Below are 23535 nucleotides of genomic sequence, written 5' to 3'. Positions count from 1 at the left end.
ACAATCCAATTTCTTTCCATCTATGATTTTATTCCAGCCCTGAAGAAGTCTCAAATGTCTGGGGACAACATGAGTTGGCTGACTAGTGATGGAATTCTATAGTCTACGAAGTTTTGTATTTAGTACAACAAGAATTAATAAAAATGATCTTACACGTAAAGGAATATAATACATGCTTTTTGAAAACTGTTTGATTCAAATCGATATTCAGCACTACAAACATTTATAGACTGCGGACCAGATTTTGTGCAATAACATTTCACAGTCCCATGGCAATATATTAGTAGAGTACAAAATGTAGCCTTCATGGAATATTCTGGCACCTCAGACTAAAAGACTATATTGTGGTTTGAAAGATGCTGCAATCATTTCCTTGAGGTTAAAGCTAAGAGATGACATTTGTAAAAATTAGAGAGCTGCATGTCTGGCTAGAAAGGCTTCATGAACAATTTGAAAATTAAGCAAACCATGACCATTGGAACTAACTAGGGAAATTACTCTTTGAACCACTTCAGTGCAGGCATATTTCTTCAGCACCCTTACTGAAATACAACCTCACGAAAGTCATCCTGGTAAGTTCTCACAAATTCTACTTCTCAGACATTTGGGCTAGCATATAATTGTGACCTACACCCTTATAAGTCATTCTCCTTGCTGCAACAAGTTCACAGTCTATATGCTTGGTAAACTGTTGTGCCTCTTTACACTTTTAGACCAACAAAGGTTTTCTAGGATGTCTGAACTAACGAATGACTAAAACATGGTATGCATCCCCTCTACATTGTTACCTTCCTATTCGTCCCCCACGGTAGCCATGGTTTCCCTTCTTCCTCCTTTCCTATGAAACTGGTCACTGATCTCCTGGCCTTTCTTAAGTTGACTTCCTTGGTAATGCACATCTCCCCCCTCCCCCCCCCCCCCCCCCCCAGCCCCCCCCGGATACCCAGAAGGGTCACAGCCACTTCAGCTTTTGAGTTCCCTAGCCAGAACTGCAGAACTGTAGCTTTAAAAATGCCAAAGGTGAACAAGTGTCTAACTATGGGATCCCAAACCTGCATCATGCTGACTTCAGCAGGAATATGTGCTCTGGAGTAGATCCACGTTCCTAGAGAAACACCTCGTGCAATACATATATATTCGATTTACCTCCAAAACGTTTTCCTGGTTCGGATCCAAAATAAACTCAAAGGTTTCATTCCAGACAGGATTTATATTGTTATTGAAATGTTTTGTTCGCCTCCTGCTGTCTGGAGCTGTAGAGATGAAGAGTTCCACATAGGGGTCCGGAGTATCAACTGTTAAACCAAAATAAAATGGACACTGAAATGAAAAGGTTCTGCAAATCAATTAAAAGGGTTTACGTGGTGTATGTTAAATAAAAAATTTCGAAGAAAGAGAGGTTGTGAAACATGGTGATATACATTAATCAGTGTAAAACGCCGAGCATCTGCCGCAATACCATATTACAGCACCAATGGGATACCATCATTCTAAAACAGAGGCAACTAATACAGGTCCAGGTGGGCAGCTTGAACACACACTAGGAAGACCGTAGCTCCAGTATAGATGTTATGCATTATTTAGACTGTGGCAGAATGTATCAACATTGTTGCTATACCTTTTACAACATTTCTGCATGGATACGAACATTCATTTAGCAATAATTGCAATTTGCTGTCGGGTGTAAGACAAAAACCCAAGGGTTGCATAGGCATGGAGTCAGGATCTACTCTTACGTTTCTGAGCATGTGGGATGCACATGGGCATAATGTCAGCTCTGCACCCGTCACCTCTCATTGCTGTAGCCACAACGTGCACTATCAGATTTTCGGAAATATCCGGCATATCACAGACAAATGCTCCATTTTTATCACTGGTCTTTAATTCCCATTATTCACACTGTACAACTGCCCCACAGAAGAAAGGATACAGCTAAACCGCATCAGAACTGTGTGAAACCACGAGCCCTTCATGAAAATGACTTATGTGGTTATTAAGGATTTTATTGCAATAAACCCACCCCAACCTTCTCCGTGGCATTATCCCTATACAAAGACCCAACCTATGCAGTCAGACCAAAATGTAGTAATCCTTAGGAAGTATAAGTAATGTTATTCACGAGCACTCAAAAATAATAACCCCTACTACATTCTCCTACCCTCCTCAAGATAAATATGGCAAGGGTCCTTAAATATTGTAAGCTTCCAGTGAACAGCTGCTAGGGCAAGAGTAAGCCACCCCAAATCCTGCAAGGACATAGGTGACAAAGGGAGGCGGAGAGGACCATATTCAGTGAACTTTCCTACATCTGCCTGTACCTGGTATTATTCAGGTGATATAGCTCCAAGACCAAGAGGAAGTCGATCTGGCCGTCACATTGGGAAGGAACATGAAAGTGATATTTCTTGTGGCTGGGACCTCTGGCTAATATTTTGTGATTTCAGAAGGTAGGATCATATTTTTTATGAGATTATGGCATATTTTTTATGGGATGAAAGAAGCACATAGATTACATTTTAGCTACGGTGTAATTTTTTCTTGGTTATTCGCCCTGTCTTCATCACAATAGTTACAGTTTTACAATTCCTGTGAAACAAGACTTTTGCTTTAATTAACGGATGTTACTTTCCTAAACAGTTAGCCTAACATTGCCCTGGCTTCACCACATTCTCATCGAACACCCCAAAATGGTATTAAATCATTATTTAACTTTATACAACGCAGGTCGATGTATCCTAGTGCTACCCAAGGACAGGACTGATATACTAAATAACCATGTTTTGAATTACTTTTAACATAATGAGACTAGGCTCTGAACAAATGGAATGTTTTTCCAGAGCTCGGCTTCGTTGTTCCATAGCCTCGCTTGATGGAACTTGAAGTCCCTCAGAATTTATCTTTCAATCCGGATTTTCACAGTGCAAAAGAAACCAGATTTTTAGGTCATATGGCACACCCAAGAGGGTACTTTCTAAATTTCTTGACCACGAAGGACGAGCTGAATCCTATATACCATTCATGTCGACTGTAACTTGCTCCATTTATGAACCGGAAGCCACTGAAGTTGCTTAAAGTAGAAGGATACACTATCATACTTCCGTATATTAGTGACGAGTCTCATTGTGCCATTCTGAATTGCTTGGAATTTGTGACTGCTCCTTTTAGATAACCAAAGAAAGACTTAATTGTAAAAGCCTAGACAGGATTGAATACATTAATTAGCCATGTTAATTCTCTGAAAAAGGAAAGAAAGGGGAAGATTAATTTTAACATACACAGACTCAAAAAAAAGCTCTGATCCCCAAGCATGTGCACAATAAAGTATACTTCCATCAAAATTCCAAAACTTATTACTAACTCAGCTAGCATGGGACATTCCCCAAAGCACCTTGAGTATGGGTTGCCAGAGACAACTGTAATTTTGAAGGATTCAGTTTCATGAAACTCCTGGCAACCCATCTCTTTTTAGATAATTGTTTTAATTATTTAGCATAAACAAATGCAGCCTTCAGGACTTTATAGCTCTTGCAGAGGGGATTCGATATAGAACGCAATTGCACTACACTTCAGCCATATCTTACATAAGTAATTAGAGAACAACAACATATATTCAACACCCTTCCAAGTCTCAAATGTCCTTTTGATTGGAGAGCCATGGACCACACACTGAGGTTTTTTGCACAGTCTCTCCTTTTATACACCATCTATTAAGCTGCAATGCAATAGTCCAAGCCATGCCTCTAATCTGCCAACAAGGTAGGGAGGCGTCCCGCAATGAACGGGCTATGTCTCTTTTGGTGACCAAGAACCAAGCCCTGCTAGTGCCCTCTCGATACACCCAGGCCCTGCCCCAACAGCCATCCATTGTTCCCAGCAGTGCCCCCTTAAGGTCTGGTACTGCAGGGGTGTTCAGGAACGTGGCCAGGGCATTCTGTAGCACACCCTGTGGAAAGCAGTTAAATTGTACAAGGCGAGGAATGAAGAGGACAGCCAGAACTCTGGTTACCATCGTGTCCCCATGCCACTTGTCGTCTATTTCTCCTACGTCCCTAGCCCAAGTGGCTCGGAATTCTTTAGAAGGACCAGTATAGCCTGGTGATCCACTTGAGGCCCAGTGACCCCACCATCAGATTTGCCTCAAGGGGAGTAAACTCTGAGACTTCCCCTAACTCCCCAGCATGCATTGCCAGGGCAAAGTTGCAGATACGTGTAGAAATAGGACTCATTTGTTATGTAGTTGCTTAAAGGACTTTATGTGAACCGAAACCCAGACATCCTCCTCCAAGCACAAGATGGCAATAAGATGTCAGGAACCAAACCCAGACAGTCGTGTGACATGCCTTAGTGTGGTGCTGGTACATAGCAGGTACAAAAGGGGATGATGGACGGAGCTTTTGAGCAAATCAAACACTCAACACCAGTCAACTGATCTGGGTTTAATCCATCACCGTTCTTTAGCCCACTCCACCACCCCAGTTCAGACATGGCCATATGCAAATCAGTCTGACCCTGTGCCTCATGGGAACAGTCCAGCCCGAACTGCCAAGCCATGTCTTCCCTGGACGGGAAACAAGCATCCGAGGACTGGTTTCTGGCTAACCAGCCGTCATCAGCCAGGCTAGCTTGAATCCAGTGGCAAAGTGAGCAAGGGACTCACGTCTGAGCATACCCTGCCAACTTAGGGCGAACAAAGCGATACCAAAGGGTATCGCTTTGGTACATAGCAGTGTCAGATTAGTGACTTTGTTCAGCCAATTGATACTTTTCAAGGCTTCTCATCAGAACAGCAAAGAGATCATCGAGACCTGAGGAAGTGCACTGGGTTGAACCCCTCCATTTAATATGGATGGCCATACCATGATTAGACTCCAAAAGCTCAGACAGGCCAATGCGCGGCTGCCCGGTTAGATCTAAGATGGACTCAAAGCAGTGTATCATTTGCATACATTTACGTTGTTTTTTTTTAATTGCTTTTATTATTCTAAAAGTTTATAACAGGAATGCAATTCCAGATAAAATAGAGTGCATCAAACAATACTTGAAAGACAGACATGTCACATCACCAGTAATGCAACAAGTATATTAGAATCATTAGGTAACAGCATGGTCCCGTTTCCTCGACACCACAAGCAGAAATACAATAGCCTTGAAAGCCTACATTGTAGCAGTTACTGTAGTTACCCGCAGTTCATGGGTGTTCCAACAATGAGGATTCCGGTCCAGAATTAGAGGACTGTGCACCAGTAGCACAGTTTAGTAAATATAGTCAAAAAGGTGCACATGTATCTTTGGGGCGGGACTCCCTGCTAAGGAGTGAAGCATTTGTCTCAAGCTGCTCATTAAAGTAGGTAAGGACTGATATTCATGTGGCATGTGTGGGTGACTATCTCTTCCCCAAATATTTAGCCACTGAGTATTTGACGAGTTGCAGCGAGAGCGCCACAAGCTTACGAAAAGATTTGGATAATGGATGCAACCAGTCCAATAGCACCACATTTATGCAGCTATCTAGAAGTCTAGCATCCACACAGCTAGATCTCAGATGAGGGTTGGAAAGGGTAAGGCTGGAAAGAGCCCTGTGTCAATCCCCAATATAATTGTTCCAGTTTGGATTATGTGGAAGTGATCAGTAAAAAAGGAAAAGTGCCATCTTAAGTCCCAGGCACTCATTCAGCTTTCTCTGTACCAGAATCAGAAGATCTACAGCATCAAACGCAATCAACAAACCTAATAAGGTTACCACATCAGGATTGCCTTTCTCTCACATCGTTAAATCATCCGTTACCGAGGGTACCATGCAAAACAGTCCAACAGTCGTATATTTGAATTGAGCCAAAAATCAAGGACAAACAATGAGCACACCTTTATTCATGCTAATTTACAGATTCTACATTTATGTGAATCTTGTATTGCTCAATGTGAAGATTCACACCTCGTCCACATACATTAACTACAATGTAGTCAACCATAACCAACAGGATGGTTCACGGAGTTAAAGCTTCACCGGACATCTGGTTGGCAAGGCAGGTCATGAGTTCAAATCCTCTAAATGCCAATGTAGAGTTCCAACCTGCAACGATTTGTAAGGCAAGTACCATTAATGTTGCGTAATATCACCGGTCCTAATTATTTACCCGTTTTGTTCTAACCACATTGCTGAGGGTCTATCTCAGCACATGATCAAAGTGGTTGGAACTGACAGTCCATCACTGGACTTAAGGAAATAAAAGAGCAAAAGGTCAGATGCTAATGTGAACATTTTCAGTGGGTGGTGCAAGTTTGTTAAGGTACTGGGGTATTGTCACATCAAAGTATGCTTGTGAGTCCAAAGCATACTTTAAACCATAGCAAGGTAAGATAACCTTGCAGGAAGAGGTCGAAGGAATTCAAAAGGTGAGCTCAGTGGCCTTTCCCTGAATTACTGTTTCCTTCTCCATATTCTGACAGTCTGATCAGCATTACTAGATCAGATGCCAAAACCAGTTTTGAAAAGTACGGAGTTTACAATGGAAGACTGGCCCTTCCCCCTATATTGCCAATACACAATACTTTAAAAGTAATGCTAGATTTATTTCTCAAGGGGTGTCAGTGAAACTAACAATAACCATTAGACCGTAAGTAAACAAATATATTTAACCAGGAACTTGGAAACTATTAAAAACAACAATAGGGCAAGAGAATGAAGGGGTTTGGAACGTATAAAGATAGGAGGAAAGGTAAGAAAAAGAGAAAAGGCTGTTTCTGCCTTACCTGTTTAGAGGGGAGGGGTACCAGTTAGGCATTTAGATGAATGCTAAAGGGTACCGTTTTTATGCTTTTTTGCAAAAAGGATTGTTCTTCTGACATCTGGAAAGTTCCCCACAAAGATGGGAAAGCTTTAGAAAGAGATTTAAACTCCACAGATTTGGACATCAATCTTTTTGCTTCAAGCATAAAGAGACGTTTAGCCACTCTACGATCATTTCGTGCAGAATCAATATGTGATAAGTCTGTGCAGTTCTTTCAGGGCTGTAGTAATGAGGTCATATTTTATTGTTGGTAGGCAGAGTCTCACCACTTGGATCTGTATTGACAGGTCATTCCGAATCTCCATTTTTGGAGCGCAGATGTAGCAATAGTTTAAGACGACTGAATTTGCAAATTTGATCTTCTGGTTCAGTTGGAGTAAATGGAGAATTCTTCTCAGCATCATATGTTGAACACTGGCGGCCTTAGCAACCACAGTATCAGTTTGACAGAAAGATCTCCCAGATAATATTTTTTAATATATCAAGTAATCTGTAAGCATGTCCCAGCTCCCAGCTCAGATGGCCAGTCAAATGGAAGGTAGGTTTTCTAGCTTGCATATGGTCATGACCTTAGTTTGGAAGGCATTTGGGCACAGGAAGCGGCCACTCACCAAGACAAATGTGTGCTTAAAGTACATAGACCCATCATATGCCCAACCCTGAATAAATTGGGGAGGAGGTCCTCAGAGATTATAAACAAATAGGCACTTGAACTCAAAAGCACCGTTGATCGTTTTGGTTCAGGTGATACCCACCATTTAATAAAAGATAAGAGGCTCTACCACCCCATGATATGGACCCCACAAAACTCCACCACCATGTTGCTGTGCTAAATATCCTCAAAACATGAACTTTTTGTTCTCATTTGATTATCTATTGCTAAGGAATACATTGATGAACTTCAACCTGCTTGTGATCAATGGCCTCAAGCGCAACTGCAAGTCGCGCTTTTAGCTAAACAGGACCTATCTGCTTATCTCGTGAACTCTGGTTAGTTTCATGCAGAAGGTTGGTCAACCAGGTTATGGGGCAGAGACAACAAATGAGGCTAAATGAAGAATTGAGTATGGTTGCTTTTAGCATTTATCTTGTTTCATGGTTGATCGCTACCTTGATTGCTATACTATATTATTTCTTGTGATGTGTTTTACACCTTCATTTGGGGTTTCCCCCATGATTCACAGCATTTTGGGTTTAATGTTATGGCTTTGGTCATTTGTGTATGGTAACTAGTACTCTATTTAAAACAATTATTTAAAAAAGTTAACACAGCATTAAAGGATTCTCAAACCATATGTATATGTTTGGGCAACCCCTACTCCCACCCCAAACTTAGGTTACATGAGTTTGGTGAATTGTTGTCCAAGCTGTAGCACAAATCTTGAAAAAAAATGAATTTATATGCAAACCCTATTCTTGAGACAACGGAAACAGAGTGAGCTAGTGATCTGCGGTCCAGAAATAAAACTGCCCAGTTCCAAACCAGGTAGGCAGCCAAAAAACGTGGGTTTGCAGATTTATCATTAATGGGATTAGATGAATAGTCTTTAATTAGGGATACAAAATGGATAAGAAACACAGTGGCCCACCTATACAGAGCAGCAGGTAGGAGGTGCTTGAACTGTGAAAACCCTAATTCGTTACATGCAAGATTTTCAAATAGCATGAATCATGGGTAAATAGCGTGAGTTACCAATTTTTGGAAAATAATTGATTGTACAATCTGAAAAATTATGATAATGGCAGAGGGAAGCTTCATACTAGAACTGCTCAGTTATCGTTATCAATATCTTGGAATGTACATGGTTTAAATTGCAGACTTTTAGATCTGATTTTTGTCACAAATAGTGATCAGTACTACTTAAATTCTATAGAATATAGAATATTACATATGCACCAAGACTGTACTCAATTTAAGGTGCTCATTAGTTGCGGTTCACGGGTGATTTAGGAGGCATTTTAATATACACTGTTTGAGGAATACATGATATTGAAGCTGGGTGGTGGAATTCATATACCCCGATGCCCAGGACATATTGTATGGGGTCCAGGACAACAAGTGTTTTGTCCTTGGGACAAGTAGGTCGAACCTCTTGCAGCACAAACCCTTTGTGCTGCCAATTTACAGAACCAATGTATGGAGCTCAGCTGGCAAGGGAACTACCTGCAGTTGAGGTATAATTGGAGTCCATATTTAATGATGTTCGAACTTGTGTTTATGGTCCATTAACAAAGCTTTTATTATTAAGGTGAGTGCTCTAAATATATGTTGGATGCTCTGACTAGACTACTGACAGTGGATCCAGAAATCAAATGTGTATACACATTTGCAGAGTTTTACAATATGAGCCTACTTATAATGCTCCCAGAATGCTCTCTGGTTAGATGCAAATATATGCAGAAGCGTGAAAGCAACAATGATGATTCTTTGCTTTCCAAATAAAATGTTACCAAAAAAATGCAACTAGGAAAAAACCTTTTGCTTAACTATTATGAAATTTTAGATACCATTTCTTTGAAACATCATTTAGCAAACTGGGTTAATGTATGCTAGTATTTACAAAAAGTATTCATAATGGAAAGTCAGTGTAACGAGTTTCAAAAAGATTATGGGAAACATTAAATTAAACATGCAATGGAAATGCCAATATGTCCGACATTGGCGGTCAGTCTTTTGGTTTTGTCAATGAGCGTCTTATTTTGACATGCCTTATGTAAAACTTTATTGTTGTGGGAGCAGCTGGGTCCTCACTATTGTAACAAGCATTAGAAAAAAACAAAAATATTTTGGGTTTCAAAAACAACACATTGCCATAGTAGTTCTTGGCACTGAACAAAACTACTTTGTCTGCCGATACATTCCTTGTGAGAGAGCAGATTGTGAAGCCAGCCTATAGATGGATAGAGAGAAAGAGATAGAATTTTAATAAAAACAAGAGGTCTTGGTTAATGGCAGACCTAATTATGGGCCCAATTCTTAAAGAAAGTCACAATAATGCATTCATGTCTTTACATTAATGCAGATTTAGGTATTTCATGAATTCACAAGGCTTTACAGAAGTAGGCCAAGAAATCATACTCCCAGAATATATTTGTGAACTATATTTGAGCACGAGCAAATATGCATGTGTAGGTTTGTCCATGCGAAAATCTGTTGAATATTTACAAGTTCACTTTCCTACCAACCACTTTATTTCCAAACCTGGAAGAAGTTTTACTTTTGACCATTGTGAGTAGTAATTTCCAGCCTTTCTCAGAATGGAACAAGATTAGAGAAGAGCTGGTGAAAACCCTTAAAACATGCAAGTTAGTAGGTTTGCACAGACTCAAAAGAGCATTCCAACCCTGGAACTATTGCTTGCTGCTACCTACAGCCCGGCTGTAGATCTGCAGAATGGTGGCAAAATAAGGAAACAGTTTTTATTTGAGCCTTACTATAGTATTAGCTCTGTCATAATCAGAGAGACTATTATCGTAGCTCTTATATAATGAGATTGCTGCTATAATTGCTTCCTGCATTACATGGCACCAAAGGGGAAAGTAGATTTTTTTACAGGACAAGTACATTTATGAAATGAGAAGCTACACTAAAATTAATTGCAGGCTGCTATATATGAAATATTCTATAGTGCATACATTAGGAATGGAGGATGTGCTCAGGACGTTCCTCTAACCCCCTTCAGAGATTTCAGTAATCATTTTGCCCTGACTGTCAAAGACAGATTATTACATCAAAAGGATATATGAACGATTATGCCCGAGAAGGGTATATATCCTAACAAACCTCCTAACAAATTGAACGTCGGGTAACCTCTGGGAAAGCCTGGTGATTTTGATTTCAAATTAAAAGATCGGAAGAGCTAAGACACTAGCAGCAAATTGTCCATGGCTGACTGCAATTTGGTGGTCCTTGAAGAAACTTTCACCAGATCATAAAGGTTAGTATTTACCGGACTGCTACGAAAAAAGCTTAGAATTAGAATTTGCAGCTTTAAAATCTGACCTTTGAGGTTTGCGTACTGATCTACAGCAGGAGCACCTGGCCTCAACCGTGTAATTGCAGCAAGGGTTGGACTTCCGGTGATTTCGCCTCACTGCTGGGAAACTGCACGTCAGGCAGTCACCAGCTTTCATTGGACACTAGTCCTCGGAATAGTGTGCAGAGCATTCCTTCCTCGGTCAAAGAGAACTTGCAACAACTGAGCCAGCGAGTCCCAATGTTATACAGTCAAAGCAAACAAGAGATGTGGGTCGGCTATCTCCATTTTCAGAACTGGATTATTTATGTATTTATAATTAATATTTTTGTATGCCAGCAAATGCCAGGGGTCCAGCTTCTAGCCGCAGCACATATATTTTATAAAAAACAGACTTGTGGTAGCAAGATAAACAGTGACAAGAGTAAACAATTCAAGTACCTTTGTAGTAATCCGTTTAAAGAAGGTAAAAGCATGGAGAAAGGAGGTAAAAGGTATAAGTTTAACATTAAACATTGTTCTTCTCCCTTCTGATAAATTGGCCATGATAGACCAGAATTTAATTAGTCTACAAAAGAAGATTTATGTTTGCATTCATATGATGTGACCAATCAATTAACCGATAAGTACTATTAAAACTAAAATGATGTGCATTGAGAAAATATCATCCTTATTTTCGTGGTGGTTAAATGGTAAGTTGTTAATGACTATCAGTGCTTGGGAATGATATTTTCACATTGTCTTGAGATCCACATTGGAGAAAACTGAGGTTAAAGGAAATCATCATTACAGCAACTTGCTTCCCTTTAATTAAATGTATGTTGTTCTTTTTGTTTGCTAAGCCCACTCTTACAAACAATTGCAGGGAAGGTTATGTCCCAATGTTTTAAGTGGGTGCAAAATGTTAGCGTGAAGTGGCCGATCCCAGCGATCTCTTTGGGGAATAAAATAGTGAAGAGGATTTTGTCACACCCCTGCTTCACGAAGTTACAATCTATAAGATTGAAATTACATATAGGTTTGTGGATTGTGTTAGGAGAAATGCCATCTTTTAATTTCTAAAACATGTCTCATGGAGATCCTAAATAGTGACTGTAAGAAATGTGTTCACAGTAAGCCAAAGCTTAAAATGTTTTATGAATGGATTCCAATTTCTACAGGGACCACTACATTTTATGGGAACAAGATTATAAAAACCTACAGCTATGCTTGAGTTTTAACCATGATCTTGAACTTCAAAACGTCAATTAAAGTTAACAAGACTATTGGGGTGGTCTTTATTATTTTAATTATTTAATTTAATTTTAATCCAGTCATGATCTACTTTATTGCAGATGTGGTTGGGCATTAGGCAATTTAGGAGATCCAACAGCTGCTTGAAGGCAAAGGTTTGAAATGCACTTGCTTTTTTAATTCCACTCTTTCATTCTCTCATTTGATAACGGATTGTGGATTATTGTTAAATACTTGCTGCAAACATTTAAGATCTACACTTTTAAAATATGACTGTCCATCACGTTCATCTGCAGTGGGGCTGGTGGGTGAAATGAAATATCGATATATTACACAATATTCCCTGGAACAACTTTACACGTCCACTGGGTCATGTCTACTACAATATTCTTTGTAGTTATGTTGTATTAGGAACTATGAATAATGAAATTACTAAAACAAATATACAGCTGGAGTTGCAGGAGACAATAGGGGAAACACACTTGTGGTTTTATTGTGAGTACTAGAAGGGGACTGGACCCTGCTTAAGAAACTTGCAGGACAAAAGGCCATACAGACTAAGGGTGGGCGGAATGTTTCATTGCACCAGCGGAATTGGTGGAATTTGGCAACTCCGCGTTACTCTTGTAACACAGAGTTCCAGACAAATTCCACCAATCGCTGTGCAAGGCTTCAAAATGTGAGAGCGAGCGAGATTGGGAATCCCCTAGCGCCATTTTCTATAGCAGACAGTCATGGTCAGAGGCTGCTTCTCGCGTGGATTTGCTGCTGTTCAAATACATTTTCTACTCGAGCAGAGATAAAATAAATTTGAATGTCTGCGCACTCTTGCAAACCCCATGGTGTCGCTCGTGCGGATTTTTCAGCACAGCTTGCGCTACAGGTGCTAAATGGCAGCGCAACATGCATTTGTCAGTCCATTGGCAGAACTCCACTGAACCTTGTAGAGTTTTTATGTAACTCTGTGGAATTCTACAGAGTGAAACTACGCGAGCTCTGCCCACCCCTCATACAGACCTCAACAGTTTAAAGAACGGGAAGGTCATGCCCATCACAACACTTCCTACCCAAGAGGAGAGTTCCACGGTGAGGTGTACAGCAGGACAAAGAAGGCTGCATGAGTTGTGGTGGAGTCAGCAAATTAGTGGCATCTTAGTGCATTCCAGCTCAGAACAGAAGGTGCCACCAGCGAGCCTCTACATGCAGCAACAACCGCTATGTCAACTGATTAATACAATCCAGGTCTAATTACTAAGAAAAAAACATCCTGAGGACAGGAAGTTCTGTTTGCAAGTCAAAACGAAGTATTTGACTTCTGTGTGTTAATGAACAAGGTGAGCAAGGAAACACCTGCTGAATAACTCCATAAACCCATTCCTTTGGATATAACTCCAGAAGAACAGAATTCTCTGGAATTGTGAACAAAACTCTCAAATAGAAAAGCCTTTCATCCTGTGTGAGGCCGTACTTTGTGCAAATTGAACCTGAATTATCTAGTGTAAGATTGTGTTTGTGAAGATACAATCCTAAATATTGTATTTCAAGTGTTTTGTTGCATAATGTTTATCCACAAACCAGGTGAACCAAGGTGGCATGTCTTCTGCTAAATTCATTTTAGATATGAAAAGTGAGAAGCATTCTGAATTAAAAACCTAAACCCTGTCAGTACAAATAGTACGAATATTAATCTATATAGTTAATCTAGGGTATACCCAGGGTTTCATAACTGACTTTTGCTCTCCTTCAAGCCCACCCGATATCCTATACTTCTTTCTACTCTCCTAACTCGCAGACAACCTATCAGCCAATTCACTTGTTTAGCATCCCCTACCTGCAAACCTACCCTCAACTCCTGGGTCAGTGCACTTCTTTTTGACAGTTCAAAGAAGGGCTCCTCTACTGGTCGACAATTCAGGTATGCTCCACGGTGCTGTTCATCAGCAAAGCGCATCGCACATATATTAGATGAGCAATATGGATCCAAAGGTCAAAGTCTGATCATTTTTCCAAAGCCATCAGCAGTTCCATCTGGAAGGTGCAACGACGGGGAGAATGACTTGGATGAAAATAGCTAGTTGGTCACTGAATAGCAAGGGTACAAGCATTACCATCACAAATACAAAGTTTTCTTAGACACTTTAGCGAACTCATTTAGGATACAACTGTTGGATGGATGTAGATACAACATTCAGTGTTTAGCTTTAATGAACAACTTACTTACCTTTGGTAACGATATATTTGTAAGAGACATATATTAGTTATAGATTCCTTACCTTAGAATTACCCCCAGGCGTCGGACTGCATCCGTAGAGTTTTTTCTCAGTAGGACCCCTGCACGTCAGTAGGTGGCGTCGGTCAACTCCCCGTTCGGCGTCGTGATCGACGGGATGACGTTGCAGTATCTACTTAGACACCATCCCTGAGCGCTGACATCCTTTCTTTTATACGACATTCCACGCCAGAAGCGCAGAGCCATGGAAGACCCTGACCAGTGGTGCAAAAAAACTAGGGTCCTGAATGGGAGTCCTTTACTCTAGAAGTCAGTTCGCAGAATGGGGAGGGTAGGTGGGGCGGTAAGGAATCTATAACTAATGTATGTCTCTTACAGATATATTATTATTGAACGTTAGTAACTCGTTCATCTTAAAGAGTTTATTAGTTATAGATTCTTTACCTTGGAATAGATACCCCAGCAATACCAACCCCGGAAGAGGGCCTGCAAACTAAGTCCACACCAGAAAGTCCTGGAGAACTGAACGGCCAAAGAAGCCGTCTCTCCGGACTGGACTATCCACACAATTATGTTTAGTGAACTGGTTCAGCGATGCCCATGTGGCTGCCGGGCAGATGCAAATGAGGGGGACTCCACGTCCCAAAGCAGCAGTGGCTGCCGTCGCCCTGGTGGAATGGGCATGCAGTCCTACCGGAGTCTCCTTTTTCACCAAGGAATAACAGATCTTAATGCAAAGGACGACCCATCAAGAGATGGTCCGGTTTTGCACGGTCCAACCTTTCTTGGCACCCACATAGCCCACAAAGAGTTGATAGTCCACCCGGAATTGATTTGTGCGATCCAGATGTAATGAGAACGCACGTTTTGGATCCAGGCAGTGGAGTCTTTCCTCCTCCTTGAAAGGATGAAGGGGTGGGAAGAAGGTGGGTAAAGTGATGGTTTGTCCTATGTGGAAAGAGGTAACCACTTTGGGTAGAATAGAAGGCCTAGTTCGAAGGACAACCTTGTCTGGATGGACAGAAAGGAAAGGAGGTCTCGAAGATAGAGCCTGCAGCTCACTTGCCCTGCGAGCAGAGGTGATGGCAACCAGAAAAGCAGTTTTTAAAGTCAAGAGTCTGAGAGGACGTATGTTGAAATGTAGTTCAGGAGTGGCTCTGCTTAGCCGAGATCATCTTCTTTTCTCCTTTTTTTGTTGTTTCTCTTTTTCGTTCCATGAGGGTTGAGCAGTAACTTGTGGGGGAGGGTTTACTGACAGTGAATCAGGGGGGTGGGGGTGGGGGTGGGGGTTTGTTACTCTCTCTCATTGTTATTTTTCAGTTGACTTATAATTTGCATGTCATAAACGTCAATGACCTTACTGTTTCATAAATGTGGCAGAAGTTCTCTGGGTTACAGAGATCTGCAGAATATTCGTTACTTGACACAAATTTTGTTGAAAAAAAAAAAAAAAAGAGTCTGGGAGGACAATTATGTAGTGGCTCGAAAGAAGCGCACAAAAGATAAGTTAAGACCAGATTCAAGTCCCACTGGGACATTACGAAAGGAATAGGAGTAAAGAGGTGAGTAATGCCTTTAAGAAATCTATTTACAAGAGGGGACTTAAAAAGAGAAGGCTGATCAGGAAGGCGAAGAAAGCCCGAAACGGCCAAAAGTTAGCCTTTAAGGGTGCTCAGTGCAGAGCCCTGCTTGGTCAAAGAAAGTATTAAGAGGAGAACCTCAGAAAGAGGAGCAGAATGGAGATCCACAGACTTTGCTGTGTACCATGCCACAAACTTGTTCCATCTACAGGTGTATACTGTTTTAGTGGAGGGACTCCTGGCTGCCAAGATTATATTACAGATTTCGGGAGGAAGGTAGAAACTGTCAACGGTTGCCGCTCAATCTCCACGCAAGGAGGTGGAGGCTGGACAGGTTTGGTGGAGGACCGTCCCCTGTTCCTGCGACAGAAGATCCTCCCGAAGAGGCAGTCTAATCGGAGGATCGATCGCCATGTTCAACAGCTTGGTATACCAGACTCTTCGTGCCAAGTTGGAGCCACAAGAATGACTTGGGCCCGGTCGCGCTTGATCTTCTTCAGCACTCTGGGCAGAAGTGGTATAGGTGGAAAGAAAACCGCAATTCCACTCGTGACGAAAAGTGCTGCCTATGAAATTTCAACTCGAAGAACTGCTGACATTGCACATTCTCTTCTGTGGCGAACAGATCTAACCAAGGCTCTCCCAACTGCTGAAAGAGACCTTGCACCACCGCTGAGTGAAGATGCCATTTGTGATCCATCATGCATCGGCGGCTGAGTTTGTCTGCCCCTGCATTCAGAGAACATGCCAGGTGTTGAACTACCAGGGACATGCTTTGATGTTCCAGCCACGTCAAGAGGTGAAGAGCCTCTCGACACGACCCCACCCCGCCCTGTGTGTTGCAGTAGCACATGGCGGTGGTGCGGTCCGCGAGCACCTGCACTACCCTTCCTATGACAGAAGGAAAGAATGCCTTCAGTGCCAGACGAATTGCCTGGAGCAACAGAAAATTGATGTGGAGCCCAGACTCCGCTGAAGATCAGAGACCTCTGACATCCACCTCTCCCATGTGGCCGCCCCATCCCAGGAGTGATGCATCTGTCACCACTGTGAACTCCGGTTGGGGAAGGGAGAGAGATCTGCCGTTGACCCAATCCTGGTACGTTAGCTACCACTGCAAGTGGTGTGCAGTGCCGTCCGAGATCTGGACGCAATCTGAAAGATTCCCCTGATGTTGCACCCACTGGAACTTCAGGTACCACTGCAGAGCCAACATATGCCATCTGGCATGATTCACCAGCACGATGTAGGAGGCCATGAGGCCCAGCAGCCTCAGGGTCATTCTCACCGAAATCCAGGATACAGGCTGAAACAAAACATCGGTATCATAGCCCCAAATATTTCAGACTCGCTGCTCGGGAGTTTAAGCCCGGAACTGTGCTGTATCCAGAACTGGTCTGATAAAAAGGAGCTTCTGAGAGGGAATCGGGTGCGACTACGGCACGTTGATAGTGAACCCCAGCGAATGCAGGAGGTCTGCCATAGTCTGGAGGAGGGAGACGGCAGCCTGGGGCAAGCCAGTCTTCAGCAACCAGTCGTCGAGATAGGGGAAGAATGGAACCCCTGATCTGTGCAGATTAGCTGCGCCCATCACCATCACTTTCCTGAACACCCGAGCCAGAAGAAAGGGGAGTATGGTAAACTGAAAATGCTTGTGGCCTACCGTGAACCGTAGGTAAAGCCTGTGGGCTGGCAGGATGGGGATGTAGAAGTAAACGTCCTGCAAGTCCAACACTACCATCCAGTCTCCGGGATCGAGGGCAGACAGGACCTGACCCAACATGAACATTCTGAACTTCTCCTTCCGGAGGAAGCGGTTGCGGGCCCGGAGGTCTAAAATAGGACCCAGGCCTTTGTCCTTCTTGGGTACCAGAAAGTAGTGGGAGTAGCAACCATGCTTACTTCTGGCACAGGGACGCGCTCCACGGCTCCCTTGGCTAAGAGAGCCATAACTTCCTGGCGGAGAAGGGCCAATTGATCCTCCGACATGAGATAGAATTTAGGTGTCATGGATGGAGGGGTAGTTTCAAAGGGTAGGGAGTAGCCCCTTCAGACTATCTGCAAAAGCCACCTGTCCGACGTGATGTTCTGCAAGTGGGGGAGCTGATGGCGGATCCTACTGCCGACTGGCAACTGATGGCCCTGGAGGGTCGGATTAGGAAGGTTTGGAGGCTGCTGCAGAGGGGGCGCTGGTGGACTGGCTCACCCGGTGGGTCCCACGTCCCTGGCCGCACATAGACTGAGCAGTGTGCACAGACATGTGGCTCAGGACTAAACATGTTGGGGCACTCCTTCCACATCCACGAAAGGGGCGAAAAACAGACTACATGGGGCGAGAGGTGGACGTGAGGCCCAACTATCTGCCCGTAGCCCTAGAATCCTTAAAGCGCTCGAGCGCACTGTCCGCTGTGTTGCCAAACAAGCGACAGCCATCAAAAGGCATTTCCAAAACAGTTGATTGGACATTGCCTGAAAATCCAGTGGACCTCAGCCAGGCGTAGTGTCTCAGGGCTACCGAGGTTGAAATCTTTCTGCCTAGCTAATTGGCGGAGTCCAGCCCACACCTTATGGTGAACCTTACTGCATCTCTGTCCTCAGCGACTGTACAGGAGAGAGTGGCCCGGACCTCCTCCAGAAACTGTGGCAGCGCCTGCACAACCGTATCCCACACAGAGTGGGTGTGATGACCCAATAGACATGAGATGTTTATCGAACACAGTACTATGCTGGCAGAAGAAAACATCTTCCCAAGATGATCTAGCTTCTTGGGATTCCCTATCTGGGGGAGCAGTAGGATGAGCCCTTAGAAGTAGAGACTTGGACTACCAGCCTCTCAGGGGTAGGATGTTGGGAGGGGAAAAATTGGGGTGCCAGGGGCCAGGCAGTGGCATTGGGCAATCATTCTATCCACAGGAGCCCCTTTGCTCGGCTTGGACAAGGTGCCCCGGAGGATGCCCTCATTGAACAGCAGTAGTGGCTCCGAAGAGGCCGCTCCCGGTTGAAGTACCTCAGTCAGGAGGTTAGTCATGACCGCCACAGTAGGAAGCGCAATGTTCAAGGTCTCAGCCGCCCTACGCAACATCATTGGTATGAGGCTACCTCCTCCGTAGCCATGGTAAGGGGAGAAAGCATACCAAGGTCTGGTGAGGTGTCCAGACCACTGGCATCACCCAAGTTCTCTCTCCAGTCTGGTTCACTCAACTGGTCATCTAGAGGGTCAACAGACCCCTACCAGTCCTCCTCACCCTCTTCTGGCTGCCACTCAGGGTGATAGGAAATGCTATAATAGAACAGTGCTACAAAAGTACCGGCCGGTGCCGGATCTGGCCTCGGTCGACGTCTGTCCTGCTCTGTGTTCAGGTCAGGGTGGGGGCCGGGGTCGACACCGGCAGGGGACACAACCGGCGTCGGAGGGTGCGGAGGTGTTGTCAGTAGATTCAACGCGAGAGGAGGTGTTGTAAGGTCGGCCGGCGCATATCTGGATTCCTGGGGGGCCCTGCAGCGCCAGGTCAGGAGACGCCGGGTTCGAAGGCCTAGAATCCCCAGCTGAGTTTGCGGGGCCAGAAGGCGCGTTGTCGGGCTGCCCAAAGATCGAATGAAGGGCTTTTGTAAAAAACCACGAAGTTGGGCAGGGGTCGCTCCGGCTGTTGGAAAAGGAGGAAAGCTCGGAGCGGATGCAGCGGGCTCCACAGGTGGAGCCACAGAACGACCACCATCCACACCCCACGTTGCGTCGGCCAACGACAGGGCGAATGCGAAGAGAGACGGTGCTTCTTCGCCTTCTTTTTGTGCTTCGACTTACCCGAAGACAAAGACTTCGAAGATGAGTGGTGGTGATGGTTCCGTGACCTCCCTCTCGAACTCAAGTGGCGGGGAGCAGACTGCTGGGCCTACAGAAGCTTTGGGGACCGCTCCCGCAAAGACTTCGGGTTCATGGCCCAACAGTCGGAGCACAACTTCGGGTCGTGGTCACGCTCCAGACACCAGAGGCACACGAGGTGAGGGTCCGTAGCTGACATCAATTTGTGACAGGAGTCACAAGCCTTGAAGCCCCACCAACATGACATTCCTATGTGCACCAGGAGTCAACACAACTCGAAAAGAAGGTGACAAAAGTCGAAAAAGAGTTAGTAAAAAAGTGACCAAGGGTACCGCTCTCTCCGGATCTGCGCTGCCTGGCGCGGAAAGGGAAAGAACTGAGATCAGCAAGTGATGGTGGCATCTAAGTAGATACTGCTACATCATCCCAGCGATCACGAGACCGACTACCAACGCGGAGTCGACCGAAGCCACCTACCGACACGCAGGGGTACTGCTACGAAAACATTTCTCCGGATACAGTGACACCTGGGGGTAATTCTAAGGTAAGGAATCTATAACTAACAGTCTCTTACAGATAAGGTAGTGTAAAGAACGCCAGGAGGGTGATACCCTGTCCAAAACGATAACACCACTTTCAGTAGACAAGAAGTTTAGGCCTTCAGAACTAGCTTATCTGGGAAGAAAGTGGTACAAGACGACTGGCAAAACAAGCATGAAGATCACTCACACATTAAGATGATGTTAATGGTGATCAGAAAGACAGTTTTGAACGTTAGAAGACGTAATAGACAACTGTGCATCGGTTTATAAAGAGAAAACATAAAAAAATAAAGATCCAAATTTAAGGCCGACTGACCGTGCATCACAAATGGCTTTGTTGGAAGTAAATATTGCAAACTGTTCAGAAATCTCATCACAACAGGTTATTTAAACAACAAATGGCTGATCCAGCACCTGCTAAAAAGGAGAAAGGGGAGACAAATGACCTTTAATAGTGTCCAAAGCAAATCCTTGCTGTGTCAGGGACAAAACAACCAACAAAACTTCCAAACATTTGACTTGCAGTGGGTCAGTCTGGTGGGTGCAGCACCAAGTCACAAATCTGTCCCAATGACTGGCATATACCAATTTTTGTAATGGTAAGGCCTCGCCACCAAGATGAAAATCTGAATACAATATGTGTATTTCCCTGGTGCTATTCTCATTGGGACTACAGATACCACTGCAACGTCTACATGTGCTATCTGGCATGTTTTCCTAGCAGGATGCAGGCGGCCAGTAATCGCAGCAGCGTCAGAATCATCCGCACCGAGATCCCGGACAGAGGCTGAAACATTAGGATCATAGCCAGAATGTTTTGGACACTCCACTTAATAGGTACGGCACTGACTTGTACTCTATCCATAATGGCTCCGATGAACATGATCGCCTGCAAAGGAGTCAGCTGTGACTTCGGCAAGTTGATAATGAACCCTAATGATGTTAAACAGTTTGTAGTCGTATGGAGGTGGTTCATAACTGCCTGGAATGAGCCAGCTTCAACAACCAGTCATCAAGGTTGGACAAGACAGGCAACCTCAACCTCTGAAGGTGTGCTCAACCACTACAGTCATTTTGGTGAAAACCTGAGGGGCACTGGTGAGGCCAAAAGGGAGAACTGCAAACTGAAAATCCTCCTGACACATTGTGAAAAGCAGATAGTGTCTGTGGGCCTGTAGGGTGGAGCTGTGGAAATAAGCGCCCTGCGGATCCACCCCAACCATTTAGACTCCGGCAGATAGAATGTGGGACAGGACCTGGGATAGCGTAGGCAACCTGAATTTATGCTTCTGCAGGAAGGCATTAAGAGGTTAAAGATCTAAAATGGGACAAAGGCCTTCAACCTTCTTTGTCTCAAGGAAGTTCCTAGTTCCAAGCCCAGAAACCTCTCTATGGCTTCTTTAGCAATAAGAGCATGTACTTTCTGCTCTAAAACAGACCGATGGTCCTCATTCAGCTGTCCTGATGCTGGTGAAAGTTGTGGCAGGGAAAATAAGGGCATAGCCCCTGTGGACAATTTGGAGGACCCACATGTCTAAAGTGACTGCCCACCAGCCCTGGAGGAAATGTTGGATCCTGAATCCAACTGGGTGGATGTGTGTCAGGAAGGGAGTACTAGAGAGATTATGTGGCAAGTGGAGAACTGAGCTGACTGTTGTACTTCATGCCCTTGGCATGGCCTTCGAGAGCCTCAAAAGGACTGACACCTGTTGGGCCGGTGATTCAGTCCATCATTGGCGCTACTGAAAACCCCTACTATTGCCTTGCAGGGGCAAAATTACTGGAACTGTCTGGTGTGGGCAGACAGACCAAAGGAACATGCGGTGGCACTACTTTCTTTGAAATGTTTCAGTATAAAATGTACCTTATCACCAAAAGGTGAAATCCATCAAATGGCATACTCATTAAGGATGCTTGGACAGCCTCGAAGAAACCCGTAGACTTTATCCAGGTGTACGTCGAAGTGCTACACTTATGCCAATTGTTCGAAAGAGGCAGTCAGTCGTGTCCAAACAAAAGTGGATCACAAACGTTGCTGTATCACCTCCTCCATGGATAGCTTGGGTTAGAAATGCTCAGCTGTCATCCAAAACTGCTAGCAGAACTTGGGCCATCAATACCATAGTGGGTGTAGTGGCCTAGGAGGCAATTGGCATTTACAGTTCAAAGGGCAAGATTTGTAAATGAAAATATGAGCTTGCCAAACGCCTCTATACATTTAGACTCACCGTATGGTATTGGTGAGGTGGTGGTGAAGGCATTAGGGGTTACTTTACTTGTTGACTCCTGAACGACCAAGCTTTCCGGCATTCAGTGTTTGAGGAAATCAAGGTTACATAGTACAGGTCTATTGCGACGAGCAATCTGTCTGCGGACTGGAGGTATCTAGTTCACAGAAAAAGGAGGTGTTGACTGGAGTCCAGAGCATGGTTTTCCCAAGTGCCCAAAAAGTATTCGGGAGGGCTTCACTGAATGGCAGGAGAGGTTCTGTAGGTGCCTGACCAGGTTGGAGAACCTCTTTAAGGACATTAGTCTTTACTTCCATAGTGGGCAGTTGTAGGTCAAGCACTTCTGCTACCTGCCACATCAGGACATCGAAAGAGGAACTTTCATGTGTTGTAGGACCAGGAGAACAAACAAGGCCAGTGTCTGGGGAAGTATCGAGGCCACTAGCATCCTGTAGCTCCTCAAAACACCACCCCCTTCATCCAAATTCCCATTGCCTTGATCAGTACCAAATATATTATGCAATGCCCGAGTTCTACTGTGTGTGTGTGTGGCAGAAGCAGTTGCCAGGTACCGCAGAAACCAAACCTTCTTTTTGACTTCAGCAGTTCATGTTGAGGGGTCTTCGATGTTTGGCAACATAAAGCTTCAACTCGTAACCCCATAAGGCCTTCAAATTCATCTGGGTACAGCACCATAGGCATAATTGGCAGAGATGTGTCACAGACATCTGTTCCCTATAAGGTTTAAACCCTGTTGTTTTGGGAGGTGTCATTTTACCTTGCACACTGGATTTAAAAGGTTTTTGAGAGAAAAAAAGCATCAGAGATGAAGGAGTAGCTCTGGATTCACAACTGAAGGAGCAGAAAGAAAGGAACTGACAAAGTGCATAATTGGTGCTTATATGCAGCTCCGCTATTCATTTCCAGAGCGGAACAATGCCGGCACACAGGAATACTTGTATTGTAGTGTAGTTCCTATTTTCCCAATAGGCTCTGCGCATTGGAATAACATAAACAGCAGTGTAGACGTAGGACTGAGGTCATCTAGGTCTCTACTGACTATGTTAGACTTAATTGGTTTTGCCAGCTAGCTCAGAAGTCACTAGAAACTTTCTCGAATGAACAGGGAGGAGTGAA

General features: G+C 44.0%; 1 protein-coding gene across 1 annotated transcript in view; it reads right to left on the bottom strand.

Annotated features, from left to right (window-relative positions):
- PLA2G4A (phospholipase A2 group IVA) overlaps positions 1 to 23535 on the bottom strand; it is an 869302-nt gene that overhangs the window by 611715 nt on the left and 234052 nt on the right. The window contains exon 4 of the mRNA XM_086956164.1: positions 1147 to 1295. Within this exon, the coding sequence (XP_086812290.1) occupies positions 1147 to 1295 (149 nt within the window). The remainder of the gene's footprint in view (positions 1 to 1146; positions 1296 to 23535) is intronic.

The sequence above is a fragment of the Lissotriton vulgaris genome, chromosome 1_1 (genome assembly GCF_964263255.1).
Source record: "Lissotriton vulgaris chromosome 1_1, aLisVul1.2, whole genome shotgun sequence".
In the NCBI taxonomy this organism is placed as follows: domain Eukaryota; kingdom Metazoa; phylum Chordata; class Amphibia; order Caudata; family Salamandridae; genus Lissotriton; species Lissotriton vulgaris.
Note: the sequence above shows the minus strand (reverse complement) of the source record. Positions and strands in the feature narration are given on the sequence as shown.